This window comes from Trachinotus anak, unplaced genomic scaffold (genome assembly GCF_046630095.1).
Source record: "Trachinotus anak isolate AG129_WGS33_773 ecotype Australia unplaced genomic scaffold, CSIRO_AGI_Tana_v1 ptg000032l, whole genome shotgun sequence".
In the NCBI taxonomy this organism is placed as follows: domain Eukaryota; kingdom Metazoa; phylum Chordata; class Actinopteri; order Carangiformes; family Carangidae; genus Trachinotus; species Trachinotus anak.
The window spans coordinates 29,279,279-29,298,871 of NW_027273883.1; the positions used below are offsets into that span (position 1 = coordinate 29,279,279).

The 19,593-nt window shown below is 41.0% G+C and overlaps 1 protein-coding gene across 3 annotated transcripts in view; it reads right to left on the reverse strand.

Moving 5' to 3' along the window:
* LOC139613275 (glutamate receptor ionotropic, kainate 2) overlaps nucleotides 1–19,593 on the reverse strand; it is a 296,545-nt gene that overhangs the window by 46,122 nt on the left and 230,830 nt on the right. For all 3 annotated transcript variants that reach the window (XM_071469775.1, XM_071469776.1, XM_071469777.1), the window contains 2 exons: nucleotides 17,566–17,684; nucleotides 12,717–12,934 (listed from right to left, as the gene is read on the reverse strand). In XM_071469775.1, the coding sequence (XP_071325876.1) occupies nucleotides 12,717–12,934; nucleotides 17,566–17,684 (337 nt within the window). The remainder of the gene's footprint in view (nucleotides 1–12,716; nucleotides 12,935–17,565; nucleotides 17,685–19,593) is intronic.

A 19,593-nucleotide genomic window follows, 5' to 3' on the forward strand; every position in this document is an offset into this window, starting at 1 on the left:
AGTCACATCTTCAAGGTCCTGCCCGCCATTATTGTGTGTAATGACTTTTTGTGGCTGGTCGATATTTTAGATCAACTGGGTGATTTGCAGAGTGCCTATCAGAATCTTTTGGAGTCACCCTTGACAAATCAGGTGATTGAGCATGCAAGCTTCAGACTGCTGATAAGGTGAGAGCAGTGGCTATGCATACACGGAGAGTCAGATAACCAGCTATATTCAAGCTTGGGCAGGGAGCTGAGGTGGGGTTCCAAGAGCCTCCACAAAGGGATCCTGAGCTGATTACATTTAAAACCATATATGAGATCTTGGAAAATGCAACGGGCAAACTTTGTTTCCAACAGGACCATGTTAAGAATAGCCAGCTCCTGCATCCTAGTACTGCATTTTTGTCCTCTATGGGGGGCATGTCTCTCTCTTCTGCATTTCATATCTTAGCCTACAGTGTTGAAACCTGTGCACCTCACCCCCCATGTAGGGGGCATCCTGGCTTTTGCAATGATGTCACATTTGTGGGGATGGGTCCATCACAATAGGAATTATGACTTTTCATAATTTTAAACACCTTTCCTGTTATGGGAGCAAGAAGGGCAAGTGATTAAAACGTATAGTTAAACAAATGTTTCAACCCTTTTTTTGCAGTTTTTCAGTGATGTGCAATAAATTCTGCCATCTGACTGGATATTTTTATTTAATGTCCTCTGTGGTGGATATAGGGAGCATCTTAATATGTTTTTATATGAAATAAAAGGCTTTTTAGTAAACAGAAATAACTGTAAATTGGAATTACTTTATAACCTTTTAAACTATTAATTTATAATTTAAGGAATTTTCTTCATATTTATGGTACAAAAAAGCATTTTGCACAACTGTGATACCATACACCAGTGGCGTGCCATCAGGGCAAGCTTCTGATTTCAGAACAGCTTTCTGTCCCATAAAGGACCTGATCCATGTTTGCATTCATCATGTAATTTCCTGCCCACTTGTGGTGGCAGTAGGGTACTATCTCTGCAAGCTAGCTTGACTTCCAGTTGTTGAACTTACTGTTTTTAACATTTTCTTGGGTGTGACCATGTCCTATTGACAAAGGCTGCAGCTTGGCAAGTGGAGAGGGGAGCAGCTTAATTTGGAGGTTTGTACTGTTCATGCCCATTGAGGACAATCCTTGTATCTTTTTCACAGATGATTAGCTACAGCCAAAGTGTGCTAGGCAAGCTGTCCTTGGCTCTGCTTCTACTGTACTGAGATCAATTGTGGTAAAGCATATGCGAAGACGTGTTGAAACCGGGCCTGCACATCAAGAGTTAAGGCAGCGGTATCAAAAAAACAAGCAAAGTACACTAATTTATCATCTCTGTGCAAGATCTGCAGTAAGTTTGAGAGGTTTGAGACAGAATATTGTTACAGGAGTACAGCAGCTCCTTTCCCCCGGGCTGCATTGGGCCACTCTGACCATGTTATGGTCCACCTGATTCCCACATACAGGCAGAAACTAAAACTGTGTAAACCTGTTGTGAGGACATCAAAGCAGTGGAGCAGTGAAGCCATAGAGGATCTGCGGGCATGTTTGGACTGCACTAACTGGGAAGTGTTCAGGACTGCTTCCAACAGTCTGGATGAGTTCACAGAGGCTGTGACGTCATACATCAGCTTCTGTGAGGACTGCTGTATCCCATCACGCACCAGGGTGAGTTATAACAATGACAAACCCTGGTTCACAGCTAAGCTCAGTCAGCTCAGGAGGCAAAAGGAGGAAGCTTTCAGGAGTGGGGAAGGGACAAGTTTAAAGTGTCCAAGTACAGGTTTAGCAAGGCGGTGAGAGAAGCTAAACGACTGTACTCTGAGAAACTTCAGCTCCAGTTCTCAGCCAACGACTCTGCTTCTGTCTGGAAACCTAAACCCCCCCCCACTCCATTAACGACTTCCGCCTGGCCAACGATCTGAATGAGTTCTACTGCCGCTTTGAAAGACAATGGGACAGGCCTGACACCAACCCCTGCGAGTCCAGCCACCACCTCCAGACCACCAGCTTCTCCTCCCCCACTTTAGCAGGGGCCCTGGCACCTCAACAACGAGCCACATCAGAACCCCCCCCCCTCCTCCTCTCCTACCAAAGGAACATCTCTCTCTATACTGGAGAGAGATGTCAACAGGCTTTTTAAGAAGCAGAACCCCAGCAAAGCAGCCGGTCCTGACTCTGTCTCTCCATCATCCCTGAAGCACTGTGCTGATCAGCTGTCTCCGGTGTTCACGGACATCTTCAACACCTCACTGGAGACCTGCCACGTGCCAGCCTGCTTCAAATCCTCCACCATCATCCCTGTCCCCAAAAAACCAAGGCCCACAGGACTAAATGACTACAGACCCATTGCCCTGACCTCTGTGGTCATGAAATCATTTGAGCGTCTTGTCCTGTCCCACCTCAAATCCATCACTGACCCACTCCTGGACCCCCTGCTGTTCGCCTACAGAGCCAACAGGTCTGTAGACGACGCCGTCAACATGGCTCTCCACTTCATCCTCCAGCACCTGGACTCCTCAGGGACCTATGCCAGGATCCTGTTTGTGGACTTCAGCTCTGCTTTCAACACCATCATCCCGGCTCTGCTGCAGGACAAGCTCTCCCAGCTGAGCGTGCCTGACTCCACCTGCTGGTGGATCACCGACTTCCTGTCTGACAGGAGGCAGCACGTGAAGCTAGGAAAGCACGTGTCTGACTCCCAGACCATCAGCACTGGATCCCCGCAAGGCTGCGTTCTTTCTCCTCTGCTCTTCTCCCTGTACACCAACACCTGCACCTCCAGCCATCAGTCTGTCAAGCTCCTGAAGTTTGCAGACGACACCACTCTCATTGGACTCATCTCTGATGGCGATGAGTCTGCCTACAGGTGGGAGACTGAGCGTCTGGTGACCTGGTGCAGGCAGAACAACCTAGAGCTAAACGCTCTGAAGACAGTGGAAATGATAGTGGACTTCAGGAAGAGCCCAGCCCCACCCACCCCCATCTCCCTGTGTGACTCCCCCGTGGCTACCGTGGAGCATTTCCGCTTCTTGGGAATCACCATTACACGGGACCTTAAGTGGGAGCTGAACATCAGCTCCCTCATCAAAAAAGCTCAGCAGAGGATGTATTTCCTGAGGCAGTTGAAGAAGTTCAACCTGCCAAGGACTATTATGGTGAACTTCTACACCTCCATCATGGAGTCCATCCTCACCTCCTCCATCACCATCTGGTACGCTGCTGCCACGGAGAGGGACAATAACAGACTGCAGCGTATCATCCACTCTGCTGAGAAGGTGATTGGCTGCAATCTTCCGTCCCTCCAGGACCTGTACACCTCAAGGACTCTGAGGCGTGCAGGGAAGATTGTAGCTGACTCCTCCCACCCTGGACACAAACTCTTTGAGTCACTCCCCTCTGGCAGGAGGCTGCGGTCCTTCAGGACCAAAACCTCTCGCCACAAAAATAGCTTCTTCCCATCTGCTATTAGCCTCATCAACAAGGCTAGAGAGCCCCACTGTTGCTGATCCCCCTGATCCTCAATTGCACCAATCACCAGCACAAATTCCTTGTATGTGGAAACATACTTGGCAATAAAACCAATTCTGATTCTGATTCTGGACAAGACATTATTTGTTCTATTTGCTTCACTTCTCTAAGATGTCTGAGTACAAGTGGGGTGTGGGATTGGATCAGCAAGTCCTGAAAACATCACAAAATAGCTTACAGTACCGTAGCTATGGAGCCTATTTTCATGCCAACACTGCAGAGTCAACAAAATAACAAATCAAACACGCTCCAGGACCTTGGGGAACAGGAAACAAAAGTGCACAGTAATCATCCCAATTCTGTAAAATCCAATAGCAGACATACAGAGGACAGACTCATCCAACATGATGATGTTAGAGATGCAAGACTATATTTGCTTTATGTTATTCATTGAGAACAGACTGCTTGATTCATGTTAGAACAATAAACAAAGAAGACCAGTGCAAAGGAGTAGAAAAGATGGCTCGCGATGTGTTTTCCTTAGTTAAGCCAAGATAATGATTCCCTTTTTCTTCTCTTTTTAAGGTGTAATTTGGTTGCACCAAATGAATAAATCACTTCTTTTAGACTTTGCAAGTTTCTTGTGTTTGCCGCCCACCACTTTGCAGGACCCTCTCTCCATGCTTCCCTACAGGGTCTCAGATCCTGTTAGACAACCTGACAAACACGTTGTCTGAAGCAGATTGAGACCTAAAGTTGTTAAAACAGTGTTCATGGAATGCTACGTCCACACTGCAGCCAATATTCATGCAAATCTAAGAGGTTGTCTGTAAAACTAGCCTTGTTTTCACAGTTTGAACAAATGGCCAAATCTGCTTTCATCTAATGAGGGGAGTGTCAAAGTCTTAATTTCTAAACAATAATCAACATACGCTTGCTATTCTATTAACTATCCTGTAGCTTCCGTGAAGACTGTGTAGCATCATTAGCAGCGAACAAGAGAAAGAAGTTACATTTTCTCTTGTTCCCATAACAAGGTTGTTTTTAGTGCACTTGCACTTTTTTGAGTGTTATCATAACATAGTAAAACATGTAAAAGTCACATGATGAAGTTGTGATAAACTGTGAGAACTGACAAATGAGGATGTGTCTGGCAGAGCTCCGTGTTCTGGGAGGTACTGCTCTTGGAACACAATCTAGATACATGTTTTAAATGTTAACATTTGCTGACAGAGTGTGAAGGAGTGTGAGGGAATGCGTAACCCATATCATATCAAACACACCTGCAATGTTGTGTGATCAACGGGTGCATACTGAGTCTGGCTCAGATTCACAGTGGATTCTCAAGCTTTCAGTTCCACCTTCATTAAGGTACTAACTTCTGGATTCCTGCTGTTTTTGATGGCAAATCCACATTCAGCTCAGTCTTTGAAAACTTCCAGGAGCACAGTGAGACAGAGGCTGCATGGACTTGTTATATTTTTCAATGCAGAGAAGTTTAACATAAAGCAGATAGTGAAGGACTTTGTGGTGCATCATGCTTGCAGATTGTCATTCGGGGAGCTGAGTAAGATAACAAGTCAGACTGTTGTAATGCACTGTACATCATCAACTACTGTGTTGCCTAGCAATGTTATACTATTGTATGTGTGTGCTAAACTGCTCTTGTTCTTTTTTTTTTTTTTTAAATATGTTTGTGCGCTGCAGCAGCTGTGGAGTCTATACTGTTTATACATCTTCACATTGTGCTTTAGTTATACTTTAGCTGCTGTTAATTATAGAAGTGGCAGGTTATTTAATATTTAATAGTTTCATAATGCTGTATCAAGTCTATGGATACTTATTGTTGGACATTTTTTGTTAATATTTAGTTTTTGTTAATTTTCCTCTGTAAGTGATGTGTTTTACGTCTCCAGTTTCTTTGTGTGTGTGTGTGAGAGAGAGAGAGAGTGACTGTGTTTGTGTGATTGTGTCTATGTAACTGTGTGTTTTGCTACTGTAGATGTGACTGTCTTGGTTTGTGTCTGAGCGCAGTTTATCTTGGTCAAACTGAATGAGTGAACACAATGTGTTCAGCTTTTGTGCATACAGTGTTTAGTACAGTGTGTACGAGTCTAGCCTTGAATTGCTTGCTGCTTGCCAAAGTGTTTTGCATACTTCTCAAAGGGCCCTAAAAAGAATCCAAAAAGCGGAGGGAAACAGTTTTTGTCAGCACAAACAACAACTCTGCTTTTGTGAAGAATTCTTTCACACCAGATTTTATACATACTGTTTATGATACACTGTGAAGTGTGAATACAAGTGCCTATTAAAGGAACACTCATAGTCACTTCTTTAGCTTTTTCTGCTTGACCTGGAATAGTCAACTGCAACACCAGCAGATCAGATACTAGAATGTAGCACAGAAACAGAATTACATTGATTTTTTTTTCTGTACCTGCGTGTCACATGAGGTGGAATGAAAGAGGACATTAAGATTACAAAGCAAGTGATTTGTACATTTGTAAAGAACATGAGATATAAGAATCTTCAAATAATGAGAATATAGACACATGAATTATATTGTTTTGAGTTAAGCAGAAATATATATATATATATATTTTAAATCATGAGAGCCACTTGGGATGAATGAAAATAACGACTATATAAAATTCTGTGGCTCTGTGAAAACAATGCTAATGAGAGTGCTGAGACTGAGCTAGAACAGTAAAGCTGACCATAAAGGCATAACAATGATGCAAAGAAAATGTAATGTTGGCAAATAGCCAGTCAGTTAAGTGCAGAGCCGTGTTTGTATATTACATCGCTTGCATGGACGCACTGACAACAATCACTCTATTGGTTTTAATACAGAATTAAGTGAAAAGGTTATAATGACCTGCTTTTGTGGTGTCTATTTTTATATAATAAATGGACTATTTTCATTTATGGACATTAGAAATTCTATTTTTTTCTAGTTTCACTAGAAAGAGCAATACTGTTTCGATGATTCCAGCAGTAGGCTGTGTGTTCTGACGTATATCATATTGATCCATGTTGGCATATGATGTTAATGCAGGTGATTTTTCTAACAATACACACATTGTAAGTATAATTTTTGTGCTTAAAGTTTGCCTCTATTTGTCTTTGCTTGAATTAGAAAATTTAGTTTAGCAGAATTCTCTGGCCCCTCCCTTGTTGTTGACCCCACACAAAGTATAACTAGTGGCTGATAATAGCCGTAGTTTTTTGCCCCGTACAAAGAGTAACCAGTACCATTAGAAACATTAACAAAGCAGAACTCCGGTAAGGAAACATCATCGTATATGGACAAGATTTATTCCTCTGCAAGCTCAGCTATGACACAGGTGGTGGGTGGGAGTTCCTGCTACAGTTAGGGTCTCCAGGGCCACATTTTGCCATGACAGACACACACATACAGACACACACACACACACACACACACACACACACACACACACACACATACACAGACTCATAAGGTGAAAACAATACTGGCCCCATTGTCGCAACTTGTAAAAATACTTAATCCAGTGTTCCACCTCAGTTTAACACTATATGAAAGAAACAGACTTGAATTAGATATAGATTCATTGCAATTGTTGTTTTTAAAATTCATCTGTCATTATAAATATAATAACAGTCTGCTGCTATTGTAAGCATGTGATCATAAACACTTTGGATTGTACAGCCATGAACTGGAGCATGTTAGAAAATATACTTGTGTTTTCTTAGTCCCTTCCTTCTTACACATGTTGCCTCCTCCCTTTGTTAGGTATCAAGCACATCATCTCAGTAATCTACTTGGTTTAATCACCATGCCGGAGGTGTTCCTTCCATCTGTCTTACGGCTAAATGCAAAACAAGTCAGGCTTGTATAGCCTGGGGACATGGAGCTCAGTGCCACAGCCATGTAAAGGGCTACTGTCTCTCCCTCAAACTCTGCCAGTCATCACCTCATTATACACACTAGGTGAAAAAACCAACACTGTCTTTAATAAGATGTGTTTTTATTAGCTAACAAGCATGACACAGCTGTGGTGTGTGTTTGATTATTCAATTATTCAGTGTTATTGTAATGACAGTCCATGGGGAATGTCCCTGCTAGGAAGATGAGTGAGATGCTTCAATGCTTCAGAGATTATCGCATACAGACATTTACATAATTAGCCATCCATAGACTTGTATTTTACAGCAGAAGTCCATAATCACCCAAACTTTTTTCTTTTTCTTTTTTTTGTATTCAATGGCATCTCAGACTGTCTACGACCATGTCTCCACTTTTGCCTTTTTCTTAAAAGGTACATTATTACAACCTCCTCCACAGTTTTTTGCTGCTCTTGTTGTAGTAACTTTTGACTAAAGATGTACTAAGCATCATAAGATACGACCAAGCATTTTCAAAATACACCCTGATCCAACATTATGAAGATGTACTCTATACTGCAAAATATATCAAATGCTGAATTTATCCACTTAATATATGAACTATGTTCATAATTGAAGATAGAATATCATATTTGGAAGTTTGTGATAACATATAACTTTGTTTGAATAAAGTTTACAAAAAGAAAAAGGGTCTGTGGACAAAGAATATGGGTGTGAGAGAGCAGGGAGTTTCCAACTCCATTTAGAACTCACTTGGCATCAGAAAGTGAGGATATACTAGTCCTTTGGCAGCCTCTGGGGACTTTCTGTGACACCAGTATTTTCAGGGTGATGACTGGTCGTTTTTAGAAAAATGGGTGGATCTTCCACCCAGAGACTGGTATTTAGAGGAGAGGAGAGGCTTGGACACTGTGTTTTTAGTTTGCCTCCAGAGTCAGCTCAGATTTATCTTTTACTTTAAGACTAAACTCTATTGCATTGATCTCTGACCATCTTCAGTGGATTCTTTTGAATTTTTTTGATGTGCAGCTGTGATAGAAAGTTGCGTGTCCAGAGGTCCAGACTTAGACTCTGGCCCACACCTGGACTTATGCTAACCAACACTGTCTAGTTGAAGTGTTGCTTAACATCCATGCTCATGTAAATGATGTATCCATGTGCATTGTGCATTGTTTGAAGTGTACGTATATATTTTCATACATAGAGGGAGTATAAATGAGCATAAATAAGACTGATGCCTTTGTCTGATCAAAACACTCCATCATCAGAACAGTTTTTAACACATCAGACAGGATTTGTGGACAGAATGTCAATACTCAGTGAAGGACAAATGTCCTCTGCATCTGCCTGGATTCATTAACACTCAAATAAAGAATAAAAGCAAAGACCACATATTACAGAGTTAGTTATTACAGTGTGTTGAAAGCTGCTGTGCAGTAGCCCTTCTAACATGTATATTGAAGTGAGTTTGTGTATTTAGCTTTGTAGGAACTACATACTTATAGTCTCTGCTGACATTTATTCCACGAATGATAATTCACTACACAGTTACCATTGAGGGATCATATTATTACTCCCAAAATTTTTGACCATAGTATAAATTAGGTGTGCTATGACCCATGCAGTTATGAAGAATGACACAATGCTTACTTATATACTAGTATACGAACAGTGTAACTGTAGAGTGGTAAATAGATGAAAGATTTTAGATTGTAATTGTCTGGGAGGTGTGAGCCTGTCCTCCTGTAAAAATCAAGCCCCTAAGTCGTCTGTGCAGCAGGTTATTATGACCCATAGTTACGTTTTATTGTTAGACAACATCTAGTAGCCATAGGACTCATGACAGGAGCAAAGGAAAAAGTCTGGTGATATCAGAATCAGAATCAGAATCAGAATCAGAATCAGTTTTATTGCCAAGTATGTTTTCACATACAAGGAATTTTTTCTGGTGATTGGTGCAATTGATCAGCAACAGTGGGGCTCTCTAGCCTTGTTGATGAGGCTAATAGCAGATGGGAAGAAGCTATTTTTGTGGCGAGAGGTTTTGGTCCTGAAGGACCGCAGCCTCCTGCCAGAGGGGAGTGTCTCAAAGAGTTTGTGTCCAGGGTGGGAGGAGTCAGCTACAATCTATATACACATATCTATATCCCAATGCAGACTTTGTTGCACTATATACAGTAGTATATAGTGCAACAAAGTCTGCATTGGGAGGAGGTTGGGTGGATGGATGGGTCAACAAAACACAGGAATTTCACACAGAGGAATGGTGTTCGATTCCCACGTGAAGGTAGCAGTTTGTGGTCTTTCTTCACTCCATGACAGTTCAGCAAACTTAAACCATGTTGTTATTATTGTAACCATGACAACAAAGATTGTGTTATGTTGAGGAAATACTTATCTTAACCCAAACCACAATCGTTTCCTAAACCTACCCAAGTAGTTTTTGTGCCTAAACCCAACCAAGTCATGACTGTTAGTAACCATGGTGATGACAGTCCATTAAGCGTGCTGTTGTGGGGGCGCTAATTCAGGAGAAACTCCTGTGGGTTGTTTCAGAGGGCTCGAACAAACGACCTACGACTTGTTGGGATTAACTTTGATTAACCAACCAGAACTAATAGTAGGGGAGGAAAGAGAAAAAAATAACTTTTAAAATAACATCAGTTATTTTATTGTGTGTGTGTGTGTGTAAAAACATATATCAATAAATGAGCAACTAATACTAATACTAAGACTAATACTTGAGGAGAGATGTCATTTTGTTGGCAGGTGGCCATAGAATAAGCAGGAAATACCTTCCAAATGTACATATTCACAGACAGATGGATTATTTGGAGTGAGGTCTATGGACACTGATTGTGTATAGAGATGTTGTTTAATCTATTGAGTGTCATGTTTCTATGCTATGACCTCCACAGACTAAATTGCATTCACCACCATTGTATTTGCAGGGAGACAGATATCTGAAAAACTGAACAAAAAAAAAAACTATCATATAACACTAGAGGTAAATGAGAAAATGTGTAATGTAGGTAAACTGAACCATTAATGACTTTTGGTTCATTAAAGGTTGCTGCACATCAAAAAGAAAAAAAGTGTTTTTGGCCTGGAAGTCAAATCTTTGGTGAGGTGTGGAAATACAGTATATCAGTCACCTGAGGTAAAAGTAATGGAAGATATGGAGTAGTAACCAGCTTTTTGTTTTAAGTTTTTTCATGACCATTAAATTAATTAGAAAAGTTAGCAACTATTATGGGATTTTGTTGAAGGTATGAAAAGTTTGGAGCAGATATATATATAAAAAAAAGGTAAATGGACTGCTTATATAGCGCTTTTCTAGTCTTATTCACCACTCAAAGCGCTTTACAACGTGAGCCGCATTCACCCATTCACACACACATACATACAGCACTTACATCTACAGTGGAGTGCTTCTAACATTCACACACACTCATACACTGATGGGACAGCCACCAGAGGCAGTTTGGGGTTCAGTGCCTTGCCCAAGGACACTTCGACATGTGGAGGAGCCGGGGATCGAACCACCGACCATCTGATAAGTTGATGACCCGCTCTACCTCCTGAGCCACAGCCGCCCATATATGTGTGTGTGTGTGTGTGTGTGTGTGTGTGTGTGTGTGTGTGTGTGTATATGTATATATATATATATATATATATATATATATATATATATATATATACACCAACCTAGCTCATGGTCACAAATGATTTTGACTATATCTGACCTCAGGCTGTAAATTATCTGACCGCAGGCTGTAAATTATGGCTGCAGAGGGACCTCATCATTGGTAGGATGATTAAAAAGTACATATGCTTACACCAACTGTTGTTTTCATTAACTTGTATGGTGAAAATATAAAGAGACTGTGCCACCCCCCCACAGCAGTTTTCTAATTAATTGGTGAGAGCATGCTTCAGTGTGAAGACGAAACACACAAACATATTAATCGCAACTGCCTCAGTGTGTGAGCAGTACCTGCAAATGCATGTGTGCTTATTAAACAGATGGATGAAAACAAGGTGTGAAAAAAGAAAAAAGCTACGTCTCAAATCCAAGTGCCATCGATGGATTGCATGAGAAAAATCAAGAAAAGTTTTCAAACTTGGCTGGATTAATACAGCATTCTTGATATACGCTAGGTATTCTATAAGATCATATATGGAGGGGATTACCAAGCAGAGCCTTTGGCAGGGGCAGAGCTGTTACTGCTGTGTGGTTCAGAGAGCCAAGTCAAGTTCTCTCAACAGCAAATTCAGTTTTTGATCTGATGATGATATGCGTCGATATCTCAAAGAATCACCAATGTTATTACAATCTATCCAAAATACAAAATCACAAAAAACACAAAATTCAACTTGCTGATGGTGCTACATTAAAAGTCAGGAGATTGTGAGAATCATAAGGATCCTGCGACCTTTGTACACACCATTATCTGTAAAAAATGCACCCACCATTTGTCTAAGTATGTCACTCTGGAAGAAAGTGAGAAAACCCACTGACTGACTTCCTGTAATTTCCATCCATAAAGACATGCTGCTAGTGTGGCTAAAAATGAGACAACTGATGATAAGATCAAAAACTGTTACCATTACTATAGTTGCGCTGCTTGAATACAAAGTGGTGGAAGATCAGAACATTTTTTTGTAACAACTCTATGCACTTTGGAAGGTAATGCCCTGTTAAATTGTTCAGGTGATATAATTGAAAGAAAAAGTCCAGATCCGACCAAGACGCCGTCCTATTCGGACCCGGATGTATAACCTATAAATTAATTAGTTGATTAGTTAACGTTTGATAGAGCATTTCTGTTTTAACCGGTACAGCTCTTCTGGCCTTTATGGCACTGGTCACATGACACTACTCAGCCAATCATTGTGACTCGAGTCAGTGAGTGACACATGGTAAAAGATAATGTGTCTCAACACATTATAACAATTGTTTGTTATAAAAATGGTTGACACTGTTAAGATGTGAAATGGAGTTAACAAAAAAAAAAGAATGAAAAGGGAAACTGAAGTTTTTGGGACATTTTTGTAAAATTAAGCACTTTATTTTGAGGTCTCTGTTATGTACTTATTATTGCCCTTGTTTCCTTTGAAATGAGAAAATAACATAGATATTATTAGAGAATTAATTCATAATCCCTCCAGTTCTGGGGGGGAACTTCTGCAGGAACTAATCGTCTTTGCTTTTTTTAATTGAGCTTCTTCGAGTTTTAGTGCCTTGACAAAAATATGTGGTGCACCTGTAAATCCCTGGATGATACAGGGAAGCATAACACTGTGTTTCATTTAATAAGATCAAGTTGTAACTCACCTTGAAGAAGGTCATGGTGGCACCATCCTCTACCACCCCATATTCTATCTTCGTCTGCTTGGCCAGGTCATCAGCAGAGTCAATGGGTGACTCCATCCTCTCCACAGTGAGGAAGGCCGCAAGGTTTGCCGTGTAGGAGGAGATGATGATCAGCGTGAAAAACCACCAGATTCCTCCTACAATTCTGGTGGAGAGGGCTTTCGGCATGAGCTCAGATCCTGAACAAGAGGAGCAGAGGAGGTGGGGTGAGGTCTGGTACAGCACTAGGCTGGAGAGGGAGCAGCACCCAGGCTAGGCCTCTGCATCTGCTGCCTGGATCACACACTCAGAAACAGACTCACAGATTGGACAGAGTGGGCTGGCTCATGGTTGGACCTGGTGATTAGTATTTAATCTTATGTTGGTGAGGTGAATCCTTCCTGTATACCCAGGACTTTTTGTCCACACTGTCTGCCTCTTTTACAACTAATATTTCCAATATAACTCTCCATTCTCTTTAAATACAAAATGTGACAGAAACATCCCTATCAGTAAGTGGCAAAGGGGAAATTCAGTTGCAGTGAATGGATAGCTAGTCAGAAACAACTTTACAAAGGTTAGTACAAGCTGGCCCAAAAGAAGACATCCTGAGAAAGGGTGCTTGAGTGGAGGTAAAGACACATGAGAGTGGCCTACTGCAGATAAATGCAAAAGATTTGAAGATTTACCCTCAAGCGTTTTGCATCGAGTTGTTAACATAAATTCATAAATTCTGTCTTAGTGAATGGTTGTTAACACAAGAAGAGGGCTAGCACAGACTGGAGCAAACCAGAGAAGATCGGCCCAATCACACAGAGCAACACTGTGAGGAACAAGTGGAGCAACTGCAGAAGCTCAGCAGGATCTCATGTAAGGCTTGAATCCTTTTCTTGTTGGCTTTCAATGTCAGGCATTTAGAATATATCATGACCTGTTAGTAGCTGGAACAGCCATAAGGCTTTAGGGTAATTAATGCCTTACACCAAACAACAAATAATTTTACTGGTATTGCCATGCCAGAATACTCTACTAGGACAGGGTTTATAAATAGAATTGGACACAGCTCCTTCCCATAGTTTGGATTCTTGAGTTCTCCGGTCCTAAAAGACCAGCCCTATCAAGCTGGTTAGCAATTGCTCAACAGCATGAATTTGAAGTCCTCCAAACTTAAACTGCTTTGTCCCTGTGAGTAACTCCACTGACTGCACCACTTCTATTAACTGAATTGATTTTGTTCAGAAATGTCTCTGGCACAAACAGTGGTCTGACCAGCCCCTTATACTTTCTACATGGAGTTGTTTATCTTAGCACAGCATTAGTTACTTTCACAATTTTTAATTCCTTGTAGTAGAGCGCACAAACCCTTCAGTTAATCTCATTGTTTTTCATTCAGGTTTTATGCAGAATGTATGCAGAGCATGAAGGAGCATATGTGCATGGGTAGAGCGAGAGTGAGGTTTGTTTTCCAGGTGGAGGAAGGTGGGCCTGTATTATAGCAGCACAATTCTACTGTAGAGGCTTAAGCAATTGAAAGCTGGAATTTTGCAAACTGACTCAGAGGGAAAGCTGACAAAGAGCCAGAGAGATAGGAGGTTAAGAGCTCTGTGCTCCACTCCCTTTGTGAGAGAGTCAGTCGGCACTCTCAGTTTTAATCAAACTTTCTTTCTCCCAGTTTCCTGAGTGAGCTGTCTAGCAGCAGGAGCAAACAGGGAAAGGTGTTAAATTGTCAGCATACAATTACTACATTTACATCTCTAGTGGTTTATAAAGCACTGAATGGTTTTAAGCCAATATACATCACTGATCTGGTTATGTGATGAACCAACCAGACCTCCAGTCTGCTTACTGTTCCCAAAGACATAACTAAACATGGAGAAGTATCATTCAGTTTGTGTGCATCACATATCGTATCTGAAACATACAAACAAATCAAATGCCCATGTAGATTCACAGTAAAACTGTATGTATGCACAAAGACAGAAAATGCATACTCATTCTTTTCATCAGATTGTACTCCAGCCCCATTTCCTGTCCCACAGTTAGACAGAAATGGATGCAGAAATGTCCCCAAACATCTGTTTGCATATTGATACTTGTGCCTGCTTCACCACTCAGTAGACCTGTCAGTAAGTGGTTTTATGGATTGTGAGAGGGAGCTGTCATAATGCACAACTGTTAAACATGGCTGTGGTTTATCTCAATCATCACTGTTAAATGTGTGAAGGATGATCACTGAAAATTTAGAGTGCTGACACAGATTTTACAAAAAAGCTACTTCAAACTAACAGCTGTTGACTTAAGTAAAATACATTGATTGAAGGTTAAGTAAAGATTAAAAAGTATTTGTGTGACTTAAACGTAGAGGGTCCCCGTTGATGGTAATCTCACAGAGGACCCTCCAAAAGCTAAGGTTAACCAGTGCAGTAAAAACACATTGTTTAACCTCTCGTTAGCCACCAGCCATTAACACTACTCAGAGGTGGTATCAGAGTCACCCAGGATGGCAACTAGCCACCCACTTTGCCCATTCATCAAACCATAACCAAGAACAAAGGTCAAGGAAACAGACATGAACACAAACACCTACTGTATTCATCAGCACTGTTAGCAGTGGATTCTGCTTGTCCTGTGTCACTCCCATGGCAAGCTATCAAATGCAGGTTTGTTTAAAAGTGGAACATGTTATCATGTTACTCCAGGCTTCTAATCCTGTTCCACCTCAGAAACGCGAACAGAAAAGAGGGATGACCCTTTCAGGGAAGTGAGTGGAACCCAAACAGAGCCTGGTTGGGGCTGACTGTCATGTACCCAAGGTAACGTCATGACCAAACAGCACATCCCACAGTTTTCTGGGGGCCATTGTGAGCCACCAGGCAGGGGAGCCTCTCTACAGTGTAGACCAGCACAGTGCCACGCAGACACTGTGTGTTCATCCAGTCTAATCCCACAGGCTTCTGGCCCTCAACCACATCTTCTCAACTGGTCAGCCCCCCATCTGTTCTGCTGGCTTTTCACACAACACTTCACGACACTAGACTGCATCTAAAAGCTAAAGACATTCACATAAATCTCGACCAGATCCATGTTTTATGCTGTTTTAATAGAATCTTTTGGGTGGTTTTTGTTGGGGCAAAGTTACAGTCAGACCAGTCATCATATTTTGATCTGTAATAATTCAAATAATATTTGTACTTTAGGTGTCAAATGAATAAAAATCTGTGAAAAAAGTTAGTTGCTAATTTGGGGATAAAAGTAAGCATGCATAAAAAATTAGTCATAGCATGCAGACAGCCGTCAAGAAATACGTTATCAGCTACTAAATCCTAGGGAAGACTGAGATGTCTGTGGACTTAAGGGTCACTTTACCCAAAAACACATTTTCTCATTTACCTCTAGTGGTACCTAGTCATGCAGACAGCTTTGTTGTACTTGTCAATGAGATATGAGTCGATGAGATTCCCTCCATCTGAATATGAAGGTGGAGGTGAAAAAAAAGGGTGTTTTGTGGATTATCCAGAGCACCTGGAACAGTGTTTCCAGAAAGATTTTTTTATCTTATTTTATGTAATCTACATGTAAAACAACAGTTGTTAAATTCAACCACTACATAATATTTATAGAAAAAAAAACATCCAGTTTAAAGCGGTGATGATTTTTCACTCTTTGTCAACTTTAGAAGGAAAATGAAAGTGTAAATATAAAATACTGCAATAATAAAGAAAACTCAAAGTCTTTGCCATCACATGACAGGTTGGTTATACTGTATAGTGTCAGTGAGAAAGACCATCATATACGGTTAAAAGATCCTGAAAAAAGCTCTGACTTGTATTTTTCATTTAGAATTGGAAAGATTGAATTTGAACAACTTCAGTATATTTTACTTATTTATACTGGGCATTTTAATTTTCTCTCTGAATATATGAATTCTAAAATATACTCTTAAAATCAAGGTTTGGAAATTTTACCAAAATTCAAATTCCTCTGTCCTCCATTGTAGTCAGCAGAAAAAAAAAAAAAAATCTCACAGACACTAATATTGAAAACCTATATATACTGTATATACAGTGTAACACAGAAAAAAAACAACTATCTGAATCAGTAGATACCATGAGAGGTAATGGAGATGTATTTTTTTTATCTCTTGTAATTCAGGTGAATTGACCCTTTAAAGCAGCTTTGACTATAGCATTGAGAGTTCCAATCCACTGTTCAGATGCAAGACAGACATACAGTGTTTACCATGCTTTCCAGGCCCTAAAATCATCACTACCTGCTCTATTGTCAGTTGCTTGGAAGTAATGCTCATTAAAAAAAAATGCTACAAATCTCCCATTGCGACAGGCATTGTAAATCATATGAGCCATTCCACGGTTTTATTTATTTATTTATTTTGTGAAATTTTGGTTGTTCTTTTTTTTCTCAGTCTAAGGATTCCAACTAGTTGAGAAGATATGGCATTGGTTTGGCAGAAGGAAATAAAACCACACAGGCAGGGTAAGCTGCTGAGTTCACATTCTCATTCACCCATCTGATTCATCTCAGGTATTCTGTGTGCGGACACTTACCTGTTCAAACAGCTGTGAATCGGTGTGGAAAGGGAGGAAGGAAGGGGAGAAGAGGGTAGAGATAAGGGGAACATGCAGGCGCACCATCCCCATTCACTGATCATATCATTCAAATTCCAGTTGGTCCATCCTGCTAGACAATACCAGTGAAGCATCTAGCTACATGCACAGAGGCCCCCATGCATGGTCATGGTCAAAGAGCAAGGTTGACCCCAGCAAAAAAGTGGGACTTGTACTAGAAAAAGGTGGCAGGCAGAGGCGTCTACCTTGCTGCATGAGAGCTCCAACTCCGAACCAGAAACTATTTAGCAGGGTGAAATTGTTTTCCACCACATCCGAGTCGGGGTTGCAGGGATGGGGGTTATACCACTCGTATGGACTAAACCTGTGACGATTAACAGAGAACACACACATACACACATATAATTTTACTGCAGCCGAATAAAGACACAAAAGTGTACAATAAGAGAGACCGAGAGTGGTCATCCTAGACATCCTGGGGAGACAAGGGAGAGAAAAGACAGTTTAATTAGTCATGTCCAGAGATGAGACACTGCAACTCATGCCAGAGAACACAATAATCAATAAGCATTGCTTTTCAGAATGCTATGCTGTTGACTAAATTATTGAATTAAGAGTTAATAACATGAATTTCTACAAGATGTTGATTTATAATGAATAACCTAATAATCAAAATAAAGCCTCAAAAATGACTACTCATCTGAATATCTCTTGTGCAATTTTGATTTTGATAACATACAATATGTGGGGAGTGGTCTAAAATTAACACCACTCATATTCCAAAAGTGGCTTCTTATGTGGGCGTGCTCATATCAAAGGCAATTCCCTCAGTAATTTAATCGATGGGGTCTGAAAATAACTCCACTGTCAGATGAGAAAAGAACTAATAATCCTTATAATCTTGGTGAAGCATTAATATTCAGCAGATCAAATGGTTCATTCCCATCATCCCCACGCCACCCTCGGCACTCCTCCACACTCAGAGCACTCCTCAAGCAGAGAGATTTTTCATTTACTCATGTTTAAAGCGACATTACATTAGTAAAGGTTGATTGGTCTACAATTAAGCATCCTGACCTGATTTGGTTGGTGCTGGGGTAGACGGGGAACAGGGGCCCTATCTCCACTCAAGCTGTTCAACAGACAGCCAGGTTTGGCTAATCAAATTGCAATGCATAATGTAGACTTGTTGCAGTGTGGGCCCTTTTACCACACTGGAAGTCAAGAATGATAGCCTCGAGTGGATGTAACATCTGCATGGAGGAAAATACTGATGAAGCTGCTACACTGCTTTTGATCTATTATTGTCTGGGTAAAGTACGGTGGTACTGTGTTATATACTGTAAATATATTACTCTATATGAAGATGTATGACTGTATCAATAAAATGACAGCATCATAACTGTACCTTGTCATTGACTAATGGGCTTTGCCATTACAATGTGGTTAGCAGTGGCATTCCTTTTCACCCCTACAATACTCAGAGGATATTGAGTAGTGTAGTTCAAGGACCTCCCAGTGTCCCCTGATTTCTGCTTTGAGAGAATCCTTGGCCTTAATTCAATCCATGGTGCGCACTCAATTCTGCCCACATTTGCTTGCTTGTCGATTTGTAATGCCAAATTGAGTTCAGCTGAACTGCAACCTTGCCGTGGCGTGTGTAAGAATGTGACCCAATCCCTTGCACAGAGGTCTCTAAATATGTTTCCTCCAGTCATGTCATGAATAGCCAATTACCACTCACTACGAACATGGATGAGCGAAGTTGTCATCAGTGCTGTGCTGGATGGGAGTGGCTGGCTGGCCTGCTGCTGTTGGTTGGGTCAGGGAATGCTAAACCAGTGGAGTTTACAGAAGACAACACAGCTTAACCTGTCTCTCACTGTAGCACTGCTTGGCCTTTTTGCTGTCATTCTGATCCAATTACACTGCCCTTACATTATCTCAGGTCATCTGTGCTCCACAGAGAGAAACTTTGAGCAAGGTCAGTGCAGAGATAAGCACGGACAAAAAAGCAAGGATTTCACCAGCAGTGCAGAAACAATGTGAGGTGTTTATCTCTCTACAAGGGCAGTGTCATCCTGCAGAAAACTCTAGTGATTATACACATGATAACGCCAATGTCGGGGGAGATGAATCAACACAGTCAGAATAGCCCTGTTGCTCTGTCACAGGATGATTGACTCCACACACAAACTGAAGATAGATGTTTTTACAAATTTCTTAATAAAGGAACATATTGGTATACTTCTGATTACCGTTTTCCATAGTTG